General features: G+C 38.8%; 1 protein-coding gene across 1 annotated transcript; it reads right to left on the reverse strand.

Moving 5' to 3' along the window:
* Nucleotides 1–4415: 4415 nt before the first annotated feature.
* On the reverse strand, nucleotides 4416–21240 carry LOC125382070 (fucolectin-like). Its single transcript, XM_048399957.1, has 4 exons — nucleotides 20992–21240; nucleotides 8507–8725; nucleotides 6539–6751; nucleotides 4416–6085 (listed from the first exon to the last, which is right to left on the reverse strand). Exons 1-4 carry the CDS (start codon nucleotides 21056–21058, stop codon nucleotides 5847–5849), a joined length of 738 nt encoding a protein of 245 aa, XP_048255914.1. The 5' UTR covers nucleotides 21059–21240; the 3' UTR covers nucleotides 4416–5846.
* Nucleotides 21241–23279: the final 2039 nt, after the last annotated feature.

Genomic DNA, 23279 nt, shown 5'->3' on the forward strand with positions numbered 1-23279 from the left:
TACTCCCTTGAAGACCTGTTGTGGAAAATTAACATGCCGTGAGACGTGGCCAAATGGATCAGATAGTGGAATGCGATGTCGATGGTTTGGCTGATTGTGCATCATCGTACCTGACGGTGTAGGATGTAATCAAGCGATTCCCTGTGCCTGACTATCTGATCCATTATGTCTCCCCTTATGATCAACACAGCTGTGGACCAATGCTAACCGAAATATCACTTTGTTCTGACAAAGTACATTCTCTTGACCAATGGAAGCGAGCTTATAAGAAAAACAGCACAGACCCGAACGCTCATAAATGCCACATTAACTTATTTGCCCGGGGACGTCAGAAAGTGAGGGTCTGTCTGGCACACCCCTGGCACATTGTTGTAGTAGCACTCTATAAAGACTGGATGCAGTACGACGGGAGGCAGGAGCTTTCTAACTTGTGAACATTGCGTACCTGCACGTTCTTCCTCATGATCAGGCATTATGGAATGAACGAGTTTGGTTTATCACCGATTTCAACAGTTTCAAGGCTAGCCAGTTTACCCTAATTTTACTGCTTTTGTAAGTTTGATAGTTTCTTGTTGAACGTCGTACTCAATCTATAAGACGTTGGCCTGTAAATATTCAAGTCAGTGGTTGACATAATGGTCATCGATCCACGCTATAGGGATACGATCACATGCAATCAACCAATTCAACGAGACTGGCCACCTGATCCATTAGCTCCAAGGTCAATTCTGTGATCTCGAATATATGAGTAGAGGTATGACAAACATGGTGACCTCGAATAATTCAGTAGAGCTATGACTTTACCAGAATATGACATTGATAACACACATGGTATTGGGAGTGGGACTTTTGCAAAACACAACTAAGTATTATTGGGCAATCTTTCAATTATGAACCACATTAATTCAAACTCTGGTGCATAGGGTTTCTGTAAACAAATGTACGTCATGGCCATTTTTCTTGTGCAGATGATGAAAGTGTTCGCTAGTCACGACGAAGACCTTGGCTGGATTCTCCACATGGAACACACATTGTGATATGGCGGCAATATGTAGGCGTGACTCACTAAACCAAAACCAACTTTGAAAAGCTTCTGTAATGATGATAATGACTATTTACAACTCACCATGTATTGGAGACTAAGTGATTATGCAAAATAAAATAGCTGCATGAAATTCTTATTGTTTACTTTAAATAATCAAATTACAAAGTATTTCTGACCGAGTGTCGTGTTTAGGTGAACCATTGACTTGCATTTGCATGCGCTTCTGACAGGTTTCTATTTGTCCATTACATACATTCCGTTCCTACTGCCTGACCAACGTCTGTAGCTCACTGATCATCATGGTGACAGGGGAGAAAACATCATGGGGATGCACGACCTCTTGTTCACACGCCCAATGTTGGAAGGACCGTTTAAAGCTGTTAATACGGATCTCATGGGACGCTGTTGAACAGCACAGTGGGAAGCGGACAGATCCTCCGAAAGCAAGAAGTGACAGGGTATCGAAACATCATATACACATGCACAAAAGTTAAGCGCCACCCACCATATTTGTGAGCTGTTACTTTTGGCACTTAATGACGACTATTATAAAGAGATTGTACGATTGTTATAAGCCGTATATGTAAAAAACAGTTGTCCCAAAGCAAGTTTATCTTGTGTTACAAAAGAATATGAGCAGAAAGGAATTGCAGAGTCTATTGCAAGACAGAAACGTCAGTAACGTGTGTATGATCCACGGACATTGACCTAAGCTTCAACCCTACGCCTCATACTCATTACAAGTCGTTGAATGCTTCTCTGAGGCAAACGGATCCATTCTTCATTAAGTGCGGCATCCAGCGAGATTTTGAACTGGGGATCGCATGATGTCTAATTTTCCGGCCAAGAATGTCCGAAAGAAGCTCAATCGGATTAAGATCCGGACTACAGGCTGGCCAAGGAAGAGGGGCAATAGCTTCTTGATGCAAATAAGCCAAAACTGCCCGAGATCTGTGTGGTCTAGCATTGTCGTCCATGTAAACAGGTCTTGTCTGAAGAGGATGTTTGTCAAAATGAGGGACTACCACTGGGTGAAGAACGGCATCTTGGTATTGTTGGCCATTCAGGTTTTCACGAATTGTCACCGGCGGAAGTTTGCAGCGGAAGGAAACACAACCCCATATGATCATGACAGACCCCCCACCACATGCTATTCAGTCATACATCATCATATTTCGTATTTCTGATTCCCACACGTGAAATCAAGAGACTATGAATATGGTGGCGCTTAACTTTTGTGCATGTGTATATATAATTAATTTTGAGTTGCGTAAAACTCAAAACCTTGTTTATCGCATGGATGCCTACAAAATGCAATTCCAAATAACTGTACCCGATCCATCTCGTTAATTTCTGCTTCTGAAAACAATGACACTGATTGGCCTTGATGATCGATGCTAACGTCATTAAAATAGTTTAACGTGTTGCACGATGCCTATCTACACTCCTTCATGAACACTCTTGTAAGAAGTGAATATTGTTAGAAATAAAAACTGTACAAACAAGAATTATTTTAATAGCATGGTCTAATCTATTAGATTGTAACAAAATGGATTCTTCGAAACAATGGCATGAAGAACAATAAAGATAACTTAATAAAGGCAGCAGAATGTAATTGTATTAAACCTATTTAACTACACAAATTATTAATTTGGTTCTTGTGAGTGGGTAAATCATTGTCTTTGACGTGGTGTGTATTTCGTAGCGATGGTTTCCGAGATCACGAGGAGCAACTTAGTAATTGTATTTGTGTGGATAACCCCTGATGCAAACATTTTAACTCATTAATTGTTCATACGTGATCACAGGTTTCCCTACCAGGTTGGAACATTATAATATACCAGTATATAATAGTGGGTGCGTGTTTGCGTGCGTATGTAACAATGTATTGTGTTGCGAATTACTCGTCGTATATTGTACTGATACATTCTCAAATGTGGAGCAAATATCGACAAAACCCTTTCCATATTCACACGAAATCTCTGCAAAAAGGAGAGTCGATTGCACGATTCCAACTATATCACGAGCATGTGTTTATGAATCATATGTCTATTTTACGAAACAACCTTTACAATTTATGCCAGAAGATTAAGGAAACATTAAGATATTTAAGTGTAACTAAAGGTAACAATATTTTCTGAAGACGGACACAAAAGAACTTAAAAGTAAGGTCACACACACTGGAAATTTCCAGTAAATACAGGAGCTTCTACATGAGGATCAGAAGACTGATGCCTCAATGAGAGGAGACTGTCCCGATCCATGGATACATCGATCTCGAATCACATTGTATATGTAGGAGCAGCAGTACTAAAGTGTGGAATTAGTTAAATGTATGTGAATGTGCATCTGGGGGTTATAATACCCATTGGGATTATACCACCCCAAAGAGGTTTCGTAATCTTGTACCACCATGTTAAAATTCATTGTGGCGAACACATTTTCCAATTAAAGGTATGCTTTAGATTTCATGGCCATCTAAAAAATACTGGACCATTTAAAACTGTGGTTATTACTGTTCCATGCTGTCGGTTGTCCTTTTTTGTTATCATTGTATAAGTTACCTGTGTGATGGCACACAGTCAACAAAATCACCGTGACTAACCATCGATGCATAAAAATAACCTTGTAGTACAAGCATAGGTTCTATTCATACCAACGGCCTGGTTTGTAATCGTCTCTTCAGGCACAAATTAGTCACAAGTACAATCTTTGGCACGAAATCCACGATTTTAACTATAATAACTAACATTTCATGCAAAATAGCGGTAAACATATATGGATCTGTCACTGAAAATGACGACACGCGATTCCCACAGAGAGTCATAAGAGTAAAGCTCGTAAACGTGAATACTTCTGTGCTTCGTGATAAGAGATTAAGAAATGACGTTTCTGAAGCGATGCTATGATGGCAAACAGTTCCAGAATGGAGATTTGAAACAATGTAGAACTTTGGATGAAGTTATGGTAATAATATATAGTGATGATACCAAGCAGTTTTTTATTTGTCACACCACTGACGTGAAATGTGGTCAGGTTAACAATATCCCAGATGGCGTCTATTCTATGTCATTAAGACCAAAACGATTACAGTGACTTCAATATCACCGCTACACTGCTTCCCGAGATATTAGTGTAACTTGTCATGCTCTTGGCATGACAACAGATTATGGAGAACGTCATCAAGGAGTAATTGCTACAGTTGAACATATCCCCAATATCTTTAACTGTATGTAACTTATCAATACCATCAGGCAATTATTCTTAGGATTTTGAAACCGTATTGATGTCCACCATTGATCAGGTGTTTACAGTGTTCTAGTCAACCGCCGTGCTAAAGCTGGAATATTGATGACAGCAGGGCAAAACAAGCAAAACAAATAAGGCAATATAAGTAAATACGATACCAACAAGCTCATTGAGTAATAGATTTTTATTATGCCATTAAACAAATACCTTGAAAACAACGAGACAATTAAGTTATCAGAAGATAATAAATACACAATAAAACAAAAAAGTCCAGAAATTAACCAGTCTCGATTTTCTGCTGAAAAGATTCCATTGAGCGTAAAAGGGAAATATGTCTCAAAAACATAAATGTCACCAGGTTTTCCCGTTTTCCCGTTGTTTTAAACAATAATTTGAAAAAGACAAATATACACAAGCTGTTTGAATCGGTTTAGATAAATGTGTTATTCATGGCTGCAGGTCAAGGTATGGTGCTTTATGTATAAACATGTGAGGAGTTTAACACCTGATTTTATAAGTATTTCCGGGATTTTTTCACAAAAGCTTTGAGGTAAACGTTTACATTAATCGTTTTATCAAGAAAAGTAAGTTAATGCGTAGCCATACTTTGAAACACTTATTTTTTAATCTCATTTATATATAGATTTACATATAAAGGTGTATCGATGATCAGATAATGTTCACGTGAACAAGCTTCTGGTATATAAATGATCTTCAGTGACGGTCAAATATTCAGAGAGATGAACATACAAATCGACTTGACTTTTGGAAGTACAACTGGAACCGAAAAATGTGCTTCGCGATAAGCGATCTAGAATTGAATCCGGCGTCATTATTTCCGAAACGAAGCAGTGGTGGCAAACGGGTCCAGTTTTGAGATTTGATAACGTATAGAATTTTGGATACAGGTGTAGGAATAGGCCGTGAAACGAACAACCCATCGCAGCGATATTGATCAGTACTTGAATTCACGACCGTGATCAGTTTAGTAATTGTATTTTGCCATTACACGAACACGGTAATACAAAAATGTGTAGATACAAGTTGTGAAAGTTCCCGCTTATTTTTCTGAAACATCCTGAGGCCTCAGCAAAGTCACAAAGTCTACATTCATCTTTCAAATTAGTGAAAGTGTTTAGATATGTTTACAAGGTACACATAAGAACACAAGCATATATTTCGTCAATATAGAGAAATTCTACAGATCTGTATATTTAAAACGATGGGCTGAAATATTGCCGATGTGACGTAAAGCATAAACTCACTCACTCACTCACTGTATATTGAATACCATGTTTCCCCATGACTTATTCAACATCTGTTCATAAACATATGGCTTGCATAACGTCATTGAGCATATTAACACAATCATAGAAATAACATCTATATGTTTGAGATTTCACATTAAGGTGTGTGATGTTGGATTAAGTAAGTCCCAAACCTGACAAAATTCCGTAGTCACAGGCCTATCCTGCCTCGATAAAAACATATTAAATACATAAACAGTTGGCATATATGAAACATATTCAGCAGAGACAGGATAAACAGCCCTTTAACAAAATGTGCCGAAGTCCCAGCCAGCTGCCGAGGAAGAAGCGGAAGTTTCCTGGCCACTTCCTGTCTGACATTCTCCAGTCAGTCTGTTGAAGTTGAAGAACAGACAGTTGTGGAGTCTGTAACAGTTGATGCTGCACTCCACATGACTTGAGGCATTACCACGTAACATGGTGATAGAGGAGTCATCCAGTTTGTTGCCGTCTTTCACTTGTAACTTATTCCTCAAGCATCCACCTGTAATTATCAATTCGTATACAAACTTGTATATCTAATGGCTCAGTGTGCAATTCAGCAAACTTCCAGCTCAGTCTTGGAAATAGGTTCACCAGGACATTCTGAACCAGTTTCTGAAGAACACTGATCGATGACACTCAAACAGCCAGGAGCGTCCCACCCGTTCCCAATCATAGCATTATTTTATTGGGACTTATGTTACTTGTTAGTTAACGTTGATGTGATACAAGTAGTATAAACAGCTACACCCCAGGTAATAGTATCCTTAATAGTTACCTAAATATCACTGTGGTCAAACCGTTTTTAAGAATTACATTTATTCTGATATTACAATTTTTCATTGTCTCGATCCTGACAGTGAAATAAAATACCTTTCGATTTTGTGAAAGATACATTTCGTCCTGTCTCAAGGGAAGTTTAAATATCCCAGAGTGCCATTAATATATGCCTCACCTATTTTCTGTCCAAACACTTGCATCTCACACATCATCACGTTAGCAGAGGAGGAAACTTTTACATATCTGGCCATGACCTCCTGTTCACAAGGCACAGTCTTGGATTGACCTGTGAAATTGCCGAGTTGGTTGACGCAGACTTTCGGGGATGATAGAGGACAGAGTGTAGGATGCAGATCAAAGCCGACGATTTTAAAAAGATCTGGGCGACCTAAAACACCATATCATTCATACAGCCATACTACGGAGTGTATCTAGAGCACTTAGTTTCACCTGAATTCCTCCCGATTGTAGGTCGTTATCTGAATACTGACCTGTGACCAAAAGTACATGTATGTCCGATGCAATTCCCTATTTTGACTGGTACCATACGTTCCCATGCTATTATAGGTGAAAATAGCCTTACCGTTGCGTGTGTTTGTGAGGGCTGAACTAGTATCATGGTATCAGCATTATTTGATAGCAATTCATAAACATATGCTTGTTTGTTTGTTTGTTTGTTTGTTGTTTAACGCCGCAGTCAGCAATAGTCCAGCTATATGACGGTGGTCTGTAAAGTAAACGAGTCTGGACCGGACAATCCAGTCATTGCCTTCATGAGCATCGATCCACGCAATTGGGATACGATGACATGCATTCACCAATTCAGCGAGCCTGACCACCCGATCCTGCTAGTCGCCTTTTACGACAAGCATAGTCGCCTTTTATGGCAAATATGGGTTGATGAAGACCTATTCTACCCCGGAAGCTTCACGGGTCCATAAACACATACAGACAGACAGATATATTTGTATAAAGGCCAATTGACCCATTGTACATTGTAAATACATTATATATTTTTGTCTAAGAGTTAACTTATTGATTTGTTTTGCAGCTATTTTGAAAAATGTTGGGTAAGTTACCTGGGTTGGGACCATAACGTGTTAAAATGGGCGGGGGATATAGATGACTGCATTGACTATAAGCTTGTTTAGTTATTGTGTACCAGAGAAGATTCCGGGGTAGAATAGGTCTTCAGCAACCCATGCTTGCCGTAAAAGGCGACTATGCTTGTCGTAAAAGGCGACTAACAGGATCGGGTGGTCAGGCTAGCTGACTTGGTTGATACATGTCATCGGTCCCAATTGCTTGGATCGATGCTCATGATATTAATCACTGGATTGTCTGGCCCAGACTCGATTATTTACAGACCGCCGTCATATAGCTGGAATATTGCTGAGTGCGGCGTTAAACAACAAACCAACCAACCAAAGTTATTGTGTCTTGTAATTTGTCATTTGTTTGCATAAAACAAACCTAAGAAAAGAAACACACTTGTTTTACTTTCCATTTCATATGGATGCGACCATGATGGATCTTTTGTGGGTAAACAATGTATGCTTCTTCAAGAACATTCAACTCTTGACTCATTACATACAGAATTGCACATTTACTTGTGGTTACTTTACAGACAACTGCCGGGGGGATATGTCATCTTTCTGACGACTCTTGTTTGAGAACGCGTACATTAAAATTTTGGAAAGTTAATCCTTGTATCATTGTTGGATAACTGACAGAGTCTTTCTTAACAAAATTAATGAAGATTAACTGTCTTTGGTATAAACATTTCCCGCCGACCTGCATAAGGAGGACAATTATATATTACATGAAGTTCATCCTCAATTACATGACAGTGTTTACATAAGACGGCATCATCCTCAATATTGGCAACACCCTACGAAAAAGTTCAATACCAAGAGTATTTTGTCCATTTCTAATTCACATGATCACGGAATAGTCGGAAACGTAAATGGACTTCTTCTTTCAGACGAGATTTCTTAAGATTATGGAAATATTTTATTGCTTATATTTACTTTTATATGCACAAAATATTATTTATCTTTGCCACCCACACAACCTTTCTGGGGATAAGTTGTACTAATTCAAGGAAGCTTGACTAAAATGTATGCTAATCTTCCCAACTTACCGAGGACGTCTGTTCTCCTGAAAACAGTGATCCTCGAAATATTGTACACATGAAGAAGATCCACCATCCACCAGCCGTTGCCACCACGTGTGTGCATACAACGGTCAGTATGGAAGTTTCCTCCTGTTACACCATCCACAGCATAGGACGAGACAGCATTGTGGTACGTGTTGGACTGAATGGTTGGTTTGCCTTGAGCTATATTTGTCTGAACGGGCACTGTAAAACATAGAATATATTTCGAAATAAAACGTACATGACAATGAAAAGTTTCAATATGGCTTCCGATAGTGCGTACGTATGTGACTAACCGTATTGTTTTACAAATATATTGTCATTCGCTGGGATATCAATGAATGAATACGTTTCTGGATAAGTATCACCTTTTTCTTCAATCCCAAATTCTAAAAAGCCCTGTGCCATTTGGAATGGTGATTTGGATAGATCATCAGTCATATATTAAGCACAATCAATATTCATCAGCTGGAACAGCTTCGATTTAAATACTATTTCAGTTTTAAACGCATGGCCAAGACCCATGATACTAGTGATAGGTGTCTCCATATCTAACTGTTTCGGAATCTATTTAGAATACATACATTAAAGATGAAAGGACGAATCACGGTGGCAAAACCTTTAATTGCAGTCATCTCTTGACCTGACGTTTCCATTGTCCCTATTGAATAAATTCTTTATATTATATATTTGCTTAGTTAACCACAATGTCAGTGTAATACCGTTGTATTTCTAGGATTAAAAAACTAAGTCTTTGTGATCCGTCCTTCCCAATTTCGTTTCCAAGCAGTGATATGCATGCCACACTGTTACACGTAACCTTAAACTGCAGAGCGTACGTTATTCAAAATTAACATATCGTTTTAGTTTTAAAAAAAAGTCTAGTTTAAAGTTTAGTTTAAATCGTGTCACTGGGTTTTCTGGTGAATCACTTGATTGTCTGTTTGTTTACAAGCCAACGTTGTATGGCAGTGCGAGTACTGCCGTGTGACGCCAAGCAAAAAAAAAACCCCTACTTTTGCTTTATACGCCCAATGTCATCTCGTTTTGGTTGATAATTGAAACTGGTTAGTGTCTGCCATTGAGGTTTTATATTTACTTCAGCTGGGAATACGATTACCAGGATTACCAGGATACCATGATGGACAGAGAACACATGATGAGGAAAGCAATGAGGCAGGGAGCGAATCAAACAGGATTAAAATACATTGGTGGCTGATTATTGCTAAATGAGTTGAAATAAAGCAGTTGTTGTTCATAAATTGTGTCCACTTTGTCATCCCAACCAAACAATACTGATATAAGAAGCCAAACTATCCAAGTTTGCCTTTAGATTTGGTTTGTTTGTTTGTTGTTTCACGCCGCACTCAGCAATATTCCAGCTATATGACGGTGGTCTGTTGATAATCGAGTCTGGACCAGACAATCCAGTGATTGATATCATGAGCATCGATCCACGCAATTGGGATCGATGACATGCATCAACAAAGTCAGCCAGCCTGACAACCCGATCCCGTTAGTCACCTTTTACGTAAACCTGAATGCAATTAAATCCAAACTTGTAAAAGTATGACGAAAACCTTCGGTCCGTAACATCATTCAAAGACTTAACATGTCAGTCGTGATCATGTTAAACTAATGATGGGAACGATTGCTGATAATATGGAGAATATGAATTAAGTTGCATCGGCAAAATCTCCGCCATATATCGACGGTAACAACAATGTTATATTCTTTTCATATTATATTCTTAAACAAAGGTGGGCTGACTACGTTACTATTGTTGGTGTAGTAAGCTTGTGATCATGTTCGTCTTCATTAAAATGATATGATTCAAGTGTTACATTCATGTAAGGTTTGACGACATGAAACCACTTATGGATTACAACATTGATTCTTTATCCATAAAATGTTCACGTGAACATGTTTTTCTGAATGTCTATCAAATATGAATTGTAACTGCAAGAGAATAACCAGTCAAGATTATCTGCAGAAACAGATTATATTGGACGTAAAATCCAAAATACTGATGAAATTGTATGAAAGGATCACTGACAATCAGTGTTGACACAATATGTTAGCGACAAGTGTAAGCATGCCTGTTCTACTGGTAGCACCTGCCATTGACACAAGTACGAGAGGACAAAGATGGAAACTGGAAATTTATATTTTATTTTTTAAAAATCCCAAACTATCAAAAGGCACCAGTTCATCATCAGTGCATACCAAGTTTGGTGAAGAAGTATTGTACACTTTACAGGAATACCGCCATTTCCAGCCTAAGTCAAAGATGTTGGCATCAAAACGCGAAATATACTGAACCAAATTAAAAACTTCACAATCCTAAAATTTTAACATTTTGACCAGTTATCATTGTGTGCCCTTATTGTGTATTTAAACAGTAATGGTTGGTTTGCCTTGAGCTATATTTGTCTGAACGGGCACAATAAAACATAGAATATATTTCGAAATACGTACATGCCAATGAAAACTTACAATAAGGCTTCCGATAGTGCGTACGCATGTGATTGTTTTACAAATATACTGAAACAAATTAAAAACTTCACAATCCTAAAATTTTAACATTTTGACCAGTTATCATTGTGTGCCCTTATTGTGTATTTAAACAGTAATGGCCACGTATTGTCTTCAGATAACACCCGTTTTTGTGAAGGTGAATCGATCAAAATCATGTGCACAGCACTATAGTGGCAAAAGTGGTTTTTCACTTGCAACTGGTCACGTGGCCATAATACCGCACGTGTTTTTCAGCCATACTTGTTAGCAGTCATTAACAACAACAAAAAACACAAGAAAACGAAAGTCTTTACGGCCATTTGTCATGCCACGCCTTTCAAATGTGCAACGTGAACGTGCTATCGGCATGTTGCAGACGGGAACGTCCGTAGCTGAAGTCGCAAGGACGATGGGTTGTAGTCGACGGACTGTTTATGATTTACAGACGCGTCTACAGCAAACGGGTTCCATCGCTAATCGCCCTCGGCCAGGTCGACCACGTGTGACGTCACATGCAGAGGATCGTCAGATTGTCTTACGTCACCTCCGTAACCGATTTTGGACGGCTACATCAACCATAAATGAACTGTTTAGGGGTAGAGAGAGTGCGCAAACTGTTCGAAACCGTCTGAGAACTGCTCACCTTCAAGCACGACGGCCATACTGCGGGCCGATTCAGATTCAATTACACAGACGTCAACGTCAATTGTGGGCACAGCAACACTTACGATGGACTCAGAGTAATTGGAATCAAGTCGTCTTCAGTGATGAATCCCGATTTAATCTTCGATTTGGTGATGGTAGGGCGAGGGCCTGGCGGCGCCGTCATAAACGTTACGCCCAGTGTTGTGTACAGGAAGTTGACAGATTTCGAGGCGGAAGTGTCATGGTGTGGGATGCTTTCTGTGGCAATGCATGTTCCAGGCTTCTTGTCATCCGTGGCAACCTCAACGCTGCTGCTTACCGCGACCAGGTACTGGCACCAGAACTTCTGCCTTTTATGGCAGCACATGGACCCGGTTTGATCTTCCAACAGGACAATGCCAGACCACACACAGCAATTTTGACAAGGAATTTCCTTTAGAATGCGGGAGTCAACGTCATGCATATGGACTGGCCGTCAAGGTCTCCCGACCTCAATTCCATCGAACACGTCTGGGATGCTCTTGGCAGAAGTCTGCGCACTCTCCCAAACCAACCACAGACCTGCAAGATCTTTGCACCATTTTGCAGCAACAATGGCGTCGTCTTCCCAATCATGTGTTCACAAGCATCACAAGGTCCATGCGGGGGCGTTGTGTGGCAGTTGTCAACGCACATGGTTGCCATACACGCTACTGAACTTGTGTGCCATCAGATCTCGTGCTTGGGACTTATTATTTAAACTTTTGATGTTATTACCGAATACCGTAGGTGCTTAAAACAAATTATGGTTACCACCGTTAATTAAAATCCTTCTTTGGACATTAATGATTCAAAATTACCTTCTCTGATACATTTGTCCGTTGTGAGCGAAGTTTTTAATTTGACTCAGTATATATCTGTTGGGAAAATCCAAAGCTATCAAAAAGACACAGTTTACCACTACATCTATCTACTGCCATTTCCAGCCAAAGTCAAAGTTGCGGCATTTGAAACTGGAAATTATATTTTGTACGAAAAAACAACAAAGTACCACAAGGCGCCATTTCCCGCCTGTCAAAGCTGTTGCCTTCGGGAGCGCTGATGGGCCATGAATAGGAGCAGAAAGTATTTACATATCGTGCCCCCGAGATACTAAAGTGTGCACACGATGTAGTATCATGTTCACACGCAATACCATACCGTGCGCACAAAATGAACTGACATCATTGGGACAAATGCATTATGTCATGCGTACAAAGTATTTTACCGTGCACAAAGCGTGCAAGCCCGATAACAATGCCTCGACCTCAATCGTATTCTGCTAATGCTACACATAAAGTTACGTTACATGTAGTCCTTGTAAGTGGCTGGCAAAGTCTACTTTAAAGTTTGTCGCCCAGTGCGTCGCCGTATTGTTGTCTACAAACTCCACTTAGACACTTCTTGTCGTAAGAGACTATTAACGAGATCGAGTGGTCAGGCTCGCTGACGTGGCTTACCTTCAAGTTTGTAAAACAGATATTGTTTTATATTTATTAATTGAAAACTATAAGCGCATTGGTCACAGCGGTTACGTGGTGTATATACCAACGGAAAACGTAACTGAGCTTCAGATAGAGGTCAATAACATGCAAACGAGTTGAGGATATTTTGTGCTTTTGGAAAACCATGAAAATACTCCAATGTCTGGCAATGAAAGTAGGTGATTTATGTGGCAAGAACATTTCCGAAAAAAATGCAGCTCCCAAATGCAACCTTATAACAGTCATGAAGCACGTACAGCACGTGCAAGGGGTGGTATGCCAGATTTGCCTCGGTTGTGACGCATATTGTTTTATTAAAAGCAAACGCTCAAAGACACTTCATTAATCTCATTTAATCCTTGGCTGGCATATTTGGTTGATGTATGTCATCGTATCCCAATTGCGTCGTGTGTGAGCTCAGCCAATGTTAGCGCTTACAGATGGACACTAAGCCTCGATTCCACACAGCTTATAAATATATTCCATGCTAAAAGCAAGCCCCATAGTGACGTCACAATCCCTGTCACAGGAAGCCACAAATCCTGGGCTGTCTCCTTCCTCTTTTTATTACAATTCCTATACAAACATGTTATGCATTCATATATTTCACATGTCCACATATGTCAATGTATGAAAATAATACCAACATAAAACTCATCCATACACTGTATAGATTGAGAACATGTTTGTTGAAGTCACGTGACATCAAAATGTTCTCTTACAGGGTAAAAGTCATTCACAAAAGTACGGGTTTCATCTATCTCATGAAGAGGAGGGACTAATCACCACGTTTCCTGCAATCATTGATAATTCAGCTTCCTAAATCCATCTGAAAATAGGTTGAGCTACAACTGTAAACATGTTTTATTTGGATAAATAACATCCCAAGAACCCCCCCCCCCCCCCCCCCCCCCCCCTCGAAGTGACGAAGAAGCCCCACACAGAATGTCCAGGAAAATAAATAATTCTGGCACCTTACTGATAGCATCACATTCCACTAACAGATATGTTACTTTAGGTCAGTTCAACACCATTTGTTTCAATTTGTCTTGACTGATATGTCATTGAGGGTCTAATGTGTGGGGGTCTAAACAGATGGTTTACAGGTTTAGGGGTGTGACATTTGGTTCCTTCCGTCTTAAGCTGTATGGAAACAGTTTGGCAATGTTATCACACTGAGCATAGATCTCAAATCTCAAATATTTATTGGATTGTTAGTAATGATTAGGAATAGGAACCCTTCACAGCATCGGAAGTAGTCAAGATTTTTAGTCACGTGGCCTCTATCAGTAAACTATTAGTTCAAACTGTAGCAGAATGTCATTGGTACTTTTGTGGATTATTCCATTTGGATTCTACCTTATGCTCAACCAGGGATAAACTGTGTGTTCCAAGTGCTATTGTCTTGGCACCTACTTGGAATACCAAACTCGCTGTTTATCGTCATCATGCGACTTCCAAATGACACCACTGGAAATTTGTCAAGGTTTAACTGGAGTACTGTTAAAATCGGCGTTAAACCCAACTCACTCACTCTTTTCATTGTGCTAGCCCATGCAGACCCTGTCAGGTAACTACGATTGGAAAATTTACCAAAGATGGTCCTAGTTATGAAATTAATAAACCATATCACTCAGAAGAAAAACCCCCATTACTATTCAGTGAATATATTTCGTCACATGGAACAATACTAATACAAATATAACAGTGTAGAGTTTGAAAAGACCTCTGTCGATCCAGTTGGCAGAGACTAGAGAGTGAATCTGTCGTCTATTAGCAAACTATCTTTGATGTATGTAGGTCGCACTTGAGAAAGAGGCTTGTTCTTTACGGGAAAATACACTGGGCAAAATATCATCCATTCCAAAAAATCCAAAACTTGGAAATACCACCATTCCAATTGGAAATATGACCATTCCAATATTTGGAAAGGTCATATTTCCAAGCTTGGATTTGTTTGGATTTGTTTGGAAATGTTTGGATACAACATGTCATAATCATATCTGTTAAAAGTTGTACAACTTTTGACCTTATGTGAGATTAGTAATGACATGAAAGTAAATAATTAAGAGTATTTTGGCACTATGTACCACGAAAAGACCAAATCATGAGCAAATTTAACCAAAGAAATTCTGTCATTTAAAGTGGTTACTCTTTATATTTAATTTCTTATCTTCCTTGTCTATAATCATATGACATAGACTTTGAACTTTGAACAATTAAACAAATATTTTGTTTTCCCATACCGCCTTACGGTTGTCGTAGAACAAAGACCGTTTCGAGAATATAGAGGGCCTCATTATTATAATTTGAACTAATATACATGTGTACATAATAGTACTAGGCATAAATGAATTTTGATAAGTGTTCGTACAAGAATATGAACTTCGAATTATCACGGAATTAGGCGCAACACATAGGGCTGAAAAGTTTATAATTGTTCTGGAACTATCTGACTGTAATTCAAAACATCCGGGAACAAGATTTCGTCAAATGAATCATCTAGCCAGGAATGCAACGATTTAAATGCTGACAAACTGAATAAACATATCTGGAACAGAGTAGACTGTTCATGTGGACAATTATATGCTACGTCTATTGCCGATGAAGTTTATCACCCCATGTTATAGCATTTGTTTCATATAAAAGATAGAAACCAAATAAATGGGACAATTAGTTGTTATGAATTAGCTTTACCTCTGTGACATATCACACAACTAAATGTGAATATGTTTATCAAATAATCAATTACAGTAATTAACCTAGTGTCCTTATTTATACACAATTTAATTACGTATTGGGGTACAATATATAATACACATATACACGGAATGATTTCTTATTTTGTCAATTTAATCATAACCCAAATCATACAAATCAAAGTGTGAAAGTAGTGAATAACTTTATGATCAAGGGTATAAATACTCAATTGTATCTATTAATCCTAATAGTATAACAATAAAACTGTGTATATACTGAGCATATTTAGATACATCCGGATCTACGACCGCGGCCATATAATCAATCAAGGAAAGTATATTAGATTGAATTACAAATGTGCTATCACTTAAACAAAATTTTCCGTTATCCACGTAAGCCTAAACCTGGGAGAAATAAAGTTCTGTTCTGTTCTGAAGACGCCGTCATGATTAGTTGGCGCATGTCTAGACTGTCCAATCAACGTAATCAATATACAAACCGTGATGTTACTTGACCAGTTGATGACACCTGTCAAACTAAAAGTGCCCCTGGTCCTCCATTATATAAGAACAATTGTGTTTTTAAACCGTAAGTTTTCTATTAAAACAACCATGCAAGTAAGATTTCAGCCGTAATATTACTTTAGTCACTCCACAGATTACACATCTTATATGCTGCAAACGCAGCGAATGTAATGCTACTACGTCACAGCTGCCTCGGTAATTAAGGGCTGGAATGTTTTTGTGAAGGCAGTTAGAGCAGACGAATTTCCCCCCTCGCTGTATAAAGGCGGTCGCTAACCATATATATGTATTTTTACTGTTTTTGGCTTGATTTGATTGTCCTTTGGTGAAAACAAATGTTCAATTGTGAAAGCAAACCCTTTTCCCCTGGACGTTAAAAGACAGCTGACTTTGTTTTTGTCTGAAATATCAACGTTTGGAGTCGTTTATATATTCAGAAATCCATATTATGGTTAATATTTATAATATAATATGGACAATGGTAAAATTCATTATCACAGTTTAAGTGCTATTCACAAATGTATGTAAATCTACTTCGTGATGAATGAAGCATGGCAATGAATGTATGCATCTGATTCTTCATTTGTTCTGTATTCTTTGACGAGAATGAGTTTTGTTAATGATGATCACTCTCACAGTTTTTTGGATAAGAGGATAGGACTTTAACTGGAGAATAGTTATGAAAAATATATATATAAGTATAGGCGGTCTGTGCACATGTGGTGAAACTGATACCTCATTGATTTGCTAATCGGGACTTGGAAATCATAGTCTGTCATTAAATTGATTTTAAAATATATGGTTTTGACTGTAGTACGTCCTGACATCATAATATCATGTTGTAAACAACTTATCTTATCTTATGTTAAAACAATTATTGATAACTTCCTGAATTCCAATTGTTCAATGAACAGAATTATTCACAGCTCTGGCGTGAGACAACAATAAATTAGATGTTACCAAAGATTGTCAATTTTATGATCTTAGGCACATGTCGGCGCACTTACATGTGAGCCGTCTAGACGACTGTCTGTTTTGTAATTAAATGGCAGCTGCCATCCAGCCGAATACTTAATCTTGAGACCTATATGTTGTCTCATAATTGACCAAACCAAACTCTAGCTCGCAAACACCCCTTACTCACCCCAATATCCCAAAGAATAACTAACTACCTCAATGAACACCAAACTCAAAATCTTAAACAAAACTGCAAAAAATCAAATATCTTCACCCCTAAACTCAAAATACCCAAAATAGACACAACGCTAGCTAACCAAATAAATAAACAAACCGACCAAAACATAGCTAAAACCACCACACTTTCATACATACACGAAAATTGGCCAAATGGGTGTCACATATACACTGACGGATCTTCAGACCCGATTTCCAACCACACAGGCTTCGGAGTCCATACCACACAACCAGTTATATCCACACAATCTTACCGACTCCCTAACAACCAATCTATATTCACGGCCGAACTTATGGGCATGGCCTCAGCCCTGCATAACCAACAATCTAAAATCAACAATAAAATCCTAATTCTCACCGACTCCCTTAGTGGACTACAAGCCCTCCAAAACAAAAATACCAAAAACCGACCTAAATTAATAAACCAAATACTTAAAAGCTCCAACGACCTAACAAAAGCAGGCAAACAAATAACCTTCTTGTAGATCCCCGCCCACGTAGGAATTTACGGCAACGAATGCGCCGATAAAGCAGCTAAATTATCTCTTAAAATACCAGAAATAAGCCTAAACCTACCCATCTCAAAATCAGAAATTAAAAGTGTAAACAAACAAAAAATAACCAAAAAATGGCATAATCAATATCAAAACTCAAATAGCCAAATAAAAAAAGTGCTCAGAAAACCACTAGCCAAACCTAAAATCCTACACCCCTCTAAAAAAATTGACAGATTAATTACAAAACTCCAAACAGGACACACGAACCTAAATAACCACCTAAAAAAACTTAAAAAACACACCACAGGCAACTGCCCCCACTGCAAACAACCCGAAACCACAGAACACGCACTCATCCACTGCACCCACTACCAAACAAACAGAACCACTCTACAAACCACCCTCAATCTAAATAAGGTTCCTACTCTAGATGAAATACTAAACCCTCAAAATAAACTAGAAAACTTCAAGGCCCTAGGCGTATTCCTAATCAAAACAGACCTAATTAAGCGCATCTAAAAACTAATTAATCTACCAATCCAAAATCCAATAAACATACAAACACCCACCTCACCCGGCTCCCTTAGTTCCCTCCTCCACCCACCTCGGCATTTATTCCAAATTTAAAAATCTCAGAAGTTCAATATAAGCAACCCCTAAAAAGCCCCCTCTTGGGTTGCACACACCACTTTCACCCTTTTCGGAATACACTAAATGGTCCGGCCAGGCCCGTGTGCGAAATACGCTGCAGTCGGAAAGCGCACGTTAAATATTCTATATCAGTCAGTGGTTGTCTCATCACTACACAATCAGCAATCTAAAAAACAAAAACAAAAATCCTCATCCTAACCGACTCCCTCAGTGGACTACAAGCCCTCAAAAATAAAAACACTAAAAACCACCCCAAACTAATAAATCAAATACTCAATAGCTCAAACAACTTAACTAGGGCAGGTAAACAAATAGAGTTCATTTGGACCCCCGCCCACGTAGGAATCTTCGGAAATGAAAAGGCAGATAAAGCAGCAAAATTATCCCTTTAACTCCCAGAAATAAGCTTAAAATTACCCAGCTCAAAATCAGAAATCAAAAGTCTCACTAAACAAAAAATCAACACAAAATGGCAAAATATATACCAAAACTGAAATAGCCAAATCAGGAAAGTACTAAAAAAACAACTAAATATACCAAAAATACTACACCCATCCAAAAAATCGACAGAATAACTACTAAACTACAAACAGGCCGCACCAAACTAAATAATCACCGTAAAATAGCTAATCTACACACAACAGGAAACTGCCCACATTGCAAACAACAAGAAACACCAGAACACGTACTTCACTGCACACACTACCAAACACACCGAACAACACTACAGACCACCCTAAATCTTAAAACCGGACTTACACTAGAATCAATCCTAAATCCATAAAATAAATTAGAAAAATTCAAAGCCTTAGGTTTATACCTAATTAAAACAGGACTAATTAGTCCTAACAACCACCCAACAACCACCCAACACACACAGCTCCCTTAGTTTGTCCCCCACCCTCTCTTGGCATTCTTTCCAAATCTCAAAATTTCAAAATTACTATATAAGCAACCCCTAAAGCCCCTAATTCATAGTCTTTTTATCGTTCAAATTACTGATAAAACATATTTTAACTTGTTCCTTCTAACCATATTTCCAAACAATTCCAAACCATTCCAAGTCATTCCAAACATTTCCAGTTTTGGAAATATGTTTGGAAATGTTGCCATTCCAATTTTGGATTTTTTGGGAAAGATCGATCTTTCCAAGCTTTGGAAAGTTTGGAATGAGCGATCTTTCCAAAGCATTCCAACGTTCATTCCAAATTGGAATGGACGCTATTTGGTCTTGTGATATATCAATTACAAAATTTAGGCATAACTGGCACATTGGTAGGTCGATGCGAATGATGTTGTTCACTGGATTTTCTGGCCCAGCCTTGATTATTTAATAGTGGTGTAACGATACATTGAACTATCGATTGATTGCGATTGCTTGTCTCACGATAGTACACTATCGATTGCAACTTGAAACAATCGATACTATTGGCGATAGTTTGTTTACCTATCGATAGTTTCGATAGTTTATGTGTTTGGTACATTTACTTTCTTAAAAAACAGAAACAACTCCTATGATCATCTAACCTCTGTCGTGCTTTCGTTTGGATTGCACTACTTTGTCTGCTTGATTTAGAGTTACGTCCCTTAGCTACTCGTCGCGAGGCAACATTGACAAGATGGCGGACGCCACATGTCAGTTTGAAATTGTCGCCAATAAGGCAGGCAAACCGTGGGTATGGGACCATTTTGGCTTTGTCAAAACGCAAACGAGACAGACAAACAAAAAGTAAGTTGTAGAATCTGTCGGATAATTCTAAAGTATTCAGGAAATACTACTAATCTGACCAACCACTTGACAAGACGGCACCCAGATATTTGTATTAAAATGTTTTTGAGGGGGCAATTTGAACTTGTTTTCTTTTCATTTCTTGTTTTCTTTACAAATAGTATCAGAAAGTTATAATTATTTTGATGGTGTCAGTCAAAATGCTGAAATATATGCTGCTAAAGCCTGCTATAACTGCAAGTGAAAACTATCGCAATAGTACCGCAATAGTAGGGCCACTATCGCAATAGTATCGCAATAGTTGTTTTAACTATCGCAATAGTCAAAAATGCCTCAATAGTCACCCCTATTATTTAAGACCGCTGTAATATAGCTGGAATATAGCAGAGTGCGGCATTAAGCAACAAACCATCCATCAACATAGAGGTTACGTTGAAGCTTTATAAAACCTCTAATTTCTGAGTAACGTTACATATTCAACTTGAGAGCAAAAACATAGCCTATTGCGTACCTGTTACCTCCAAGGAGGAAAGGTGGAAACACACGATGGTATACAGCAGGTTTGTCAAGGATGTCATGTCTGCGTCGATTCTGCGTTGTCACTGATCTGGGAGCACCTCATTCAGCAGATGTATTTGTTTCTGATCGCTATATGGCTGAAATAATGCGACGGTAAATTTTAATCCACACACTCTCTGTTTCTGTAGAAAAATATAGAATAATCAGGATGTAAGCTATGTGAGAAAAGCAATTACGTAAAGAGTTGTAAACAGATCCATATTATTAGAATGGATGCTTTTTATCATCAATCAATAGTAGGACCGATCCTTCCTTTGTACCGAGATGAACCCTAAAATAATTAGCAGAGGAATAAGTATCGCATGACATTTCTGAAATTTCCCCCCGAGTGAGCAACAGCGATTTTCTAAGCAATACGATTTTTGTATTTCTGAATTGTTATGTTACACTCATTTTTCAGTATGTGTGTGGTGCATTTGAGATATTAGTGTTTTTAATATGATTGTTTGCAAATAATGAACTGTCAGAGGGTATTTGATATTTTGGTGACGAAATAAATAGCTAGATATTCACATTATGTGATTTAATACTCCCTTGAAGAGCCGTGGTGGAAGATAAATATGCCGTGAGACGTGGCCAAATGGATCAGATAGTGGAATGCGATGTCGATGGCTTGGCTGATTGTGCGTCATCGTACCTGACGGTGTAGGATGCAATCAAGCGATTCCCTGTGCCTGACTATCTGATCCATTATGTCTCCCCTTATGATCAACACAGCTGTGGACCAATGCTAACCGAAATATCACTTTGTTCTGACAAAGTACATCCTCTTGACCAATGGAAGCGAGCTTATAAGAAAAACAGCACAGACCCGAACGCTCATAAATGCCACATTAACAGGGGGCCCGGGGACGTCAGAAAGTGAGGGTCTGTCTGGCACACTCTGGCACATTGTTGTAGTAGCACTCTATAAAGACTGGAGGCAGTACGACGGGAGGCAGGAGCTTTCTAACTTGTGAACATTGCGTACCTGCACGTTCTTCCTCATGATCAGGCATTATGGAATGAACGAGTTTGGTTTATCACCGATTTCAACAGTTTCAAGGCTAGTCAGTTTACCCTAATTTTACTGCTATTGTAAGTTTGATAGTTTCTTGTTGAACGCCGTACTCAATTTATAAGACGTTGGCCTGTAAATATTCAAGTCAGTGGTTGACATAATGGTCATCGATCCACGCTATAGTGATACGATCACATGCAATCAACCAATTCAACGAGACTGGCCACCTGATCCATTAGCTCCAAGGTCACTTCTGTGATCTCGAATATATGAGTAGAGGTATGACGAACATGGTGACCTCGAATAAGTCACGACGAAGACCCTGGCTGGATTCTCCACATGGAACACACATTGTGATATGGCGGCAATATGCAGGCGTGACTCACTAAACCAAAACCAACTTTAAAAAGCTTCTGTGATGATGATAATGACCATTTACAACTCACCATGTATTGGAGACCAAGTGATTATGTAAAATAAAATAGCTGAATGAAATTCTTATTGTTTACTTTAAATAAATCAAATTACAAAGCATTTCTGACCGAGTGTCTTGTTTAGGGGAACGATTGTCTTGCATATGCATGCGTTTGTGACAGGTTTCTATTTGTCCACTACATACATTCCGTTCCTACTGCCTGACCAACGTCTGTAGCTCACTGATCATCACCATGTGACAGGGGAGAAAACATCATGGGGATGCACGACCTCCTGTTCACACACCCATTGTTGGAAGGACCGTTTAAAACTGTTAATACGGATCTCATGGGACGCTGTTGAACAGCACAGTGGGAAGCGGACAGATCCTTCGAATGCAAGAAGTGACAGGGTATCTAAACATCATATACACATGCACAAAAGTAAAGCGCCACCCACCATATTTGTGAGCTGTTACTTTTGGCACTTAATGATGACTATTATAACGAGATGTACGATTGTTATAAGCCGTATATGTAAACCTCATGTGATGCAAAAGTTGTCCCAAAGCAAGTTTATCTTGTGTTCCAAAAGAATATGAGCAGAAAGGAATTTTACCGAAGACCAGAAATTGAAGGATTAGAAAACATTGAAAAACTTGTTTTGTCATGTAACTGTCAGCAGACCATATCAGATGTCACATAGACACCCTAGGGAGTGCAGAGACAGAAACGTCAGAAACGTGTGTATGATCCACGGACATTGAACACAGCTGAGGCAAACGGATCCATTCTTCATGAAGTGCG

This window comes from Haliotis rufescens, unplaced genomic scaffold, assembly GCF_023055435.1.
Source record: "Haliotis rufescens isolate VD_foot unplaced genomic scaffold, xgHalRufe1.0.p SCAF_2, whole genome shotgun sequence".
NCBI classification, from domain to species: Eukaryota; Metazoa; Mollusca; class Gastropoda; order Lepetellida; family Haliotidae; genus Haliotis; species Haliotis rufescens.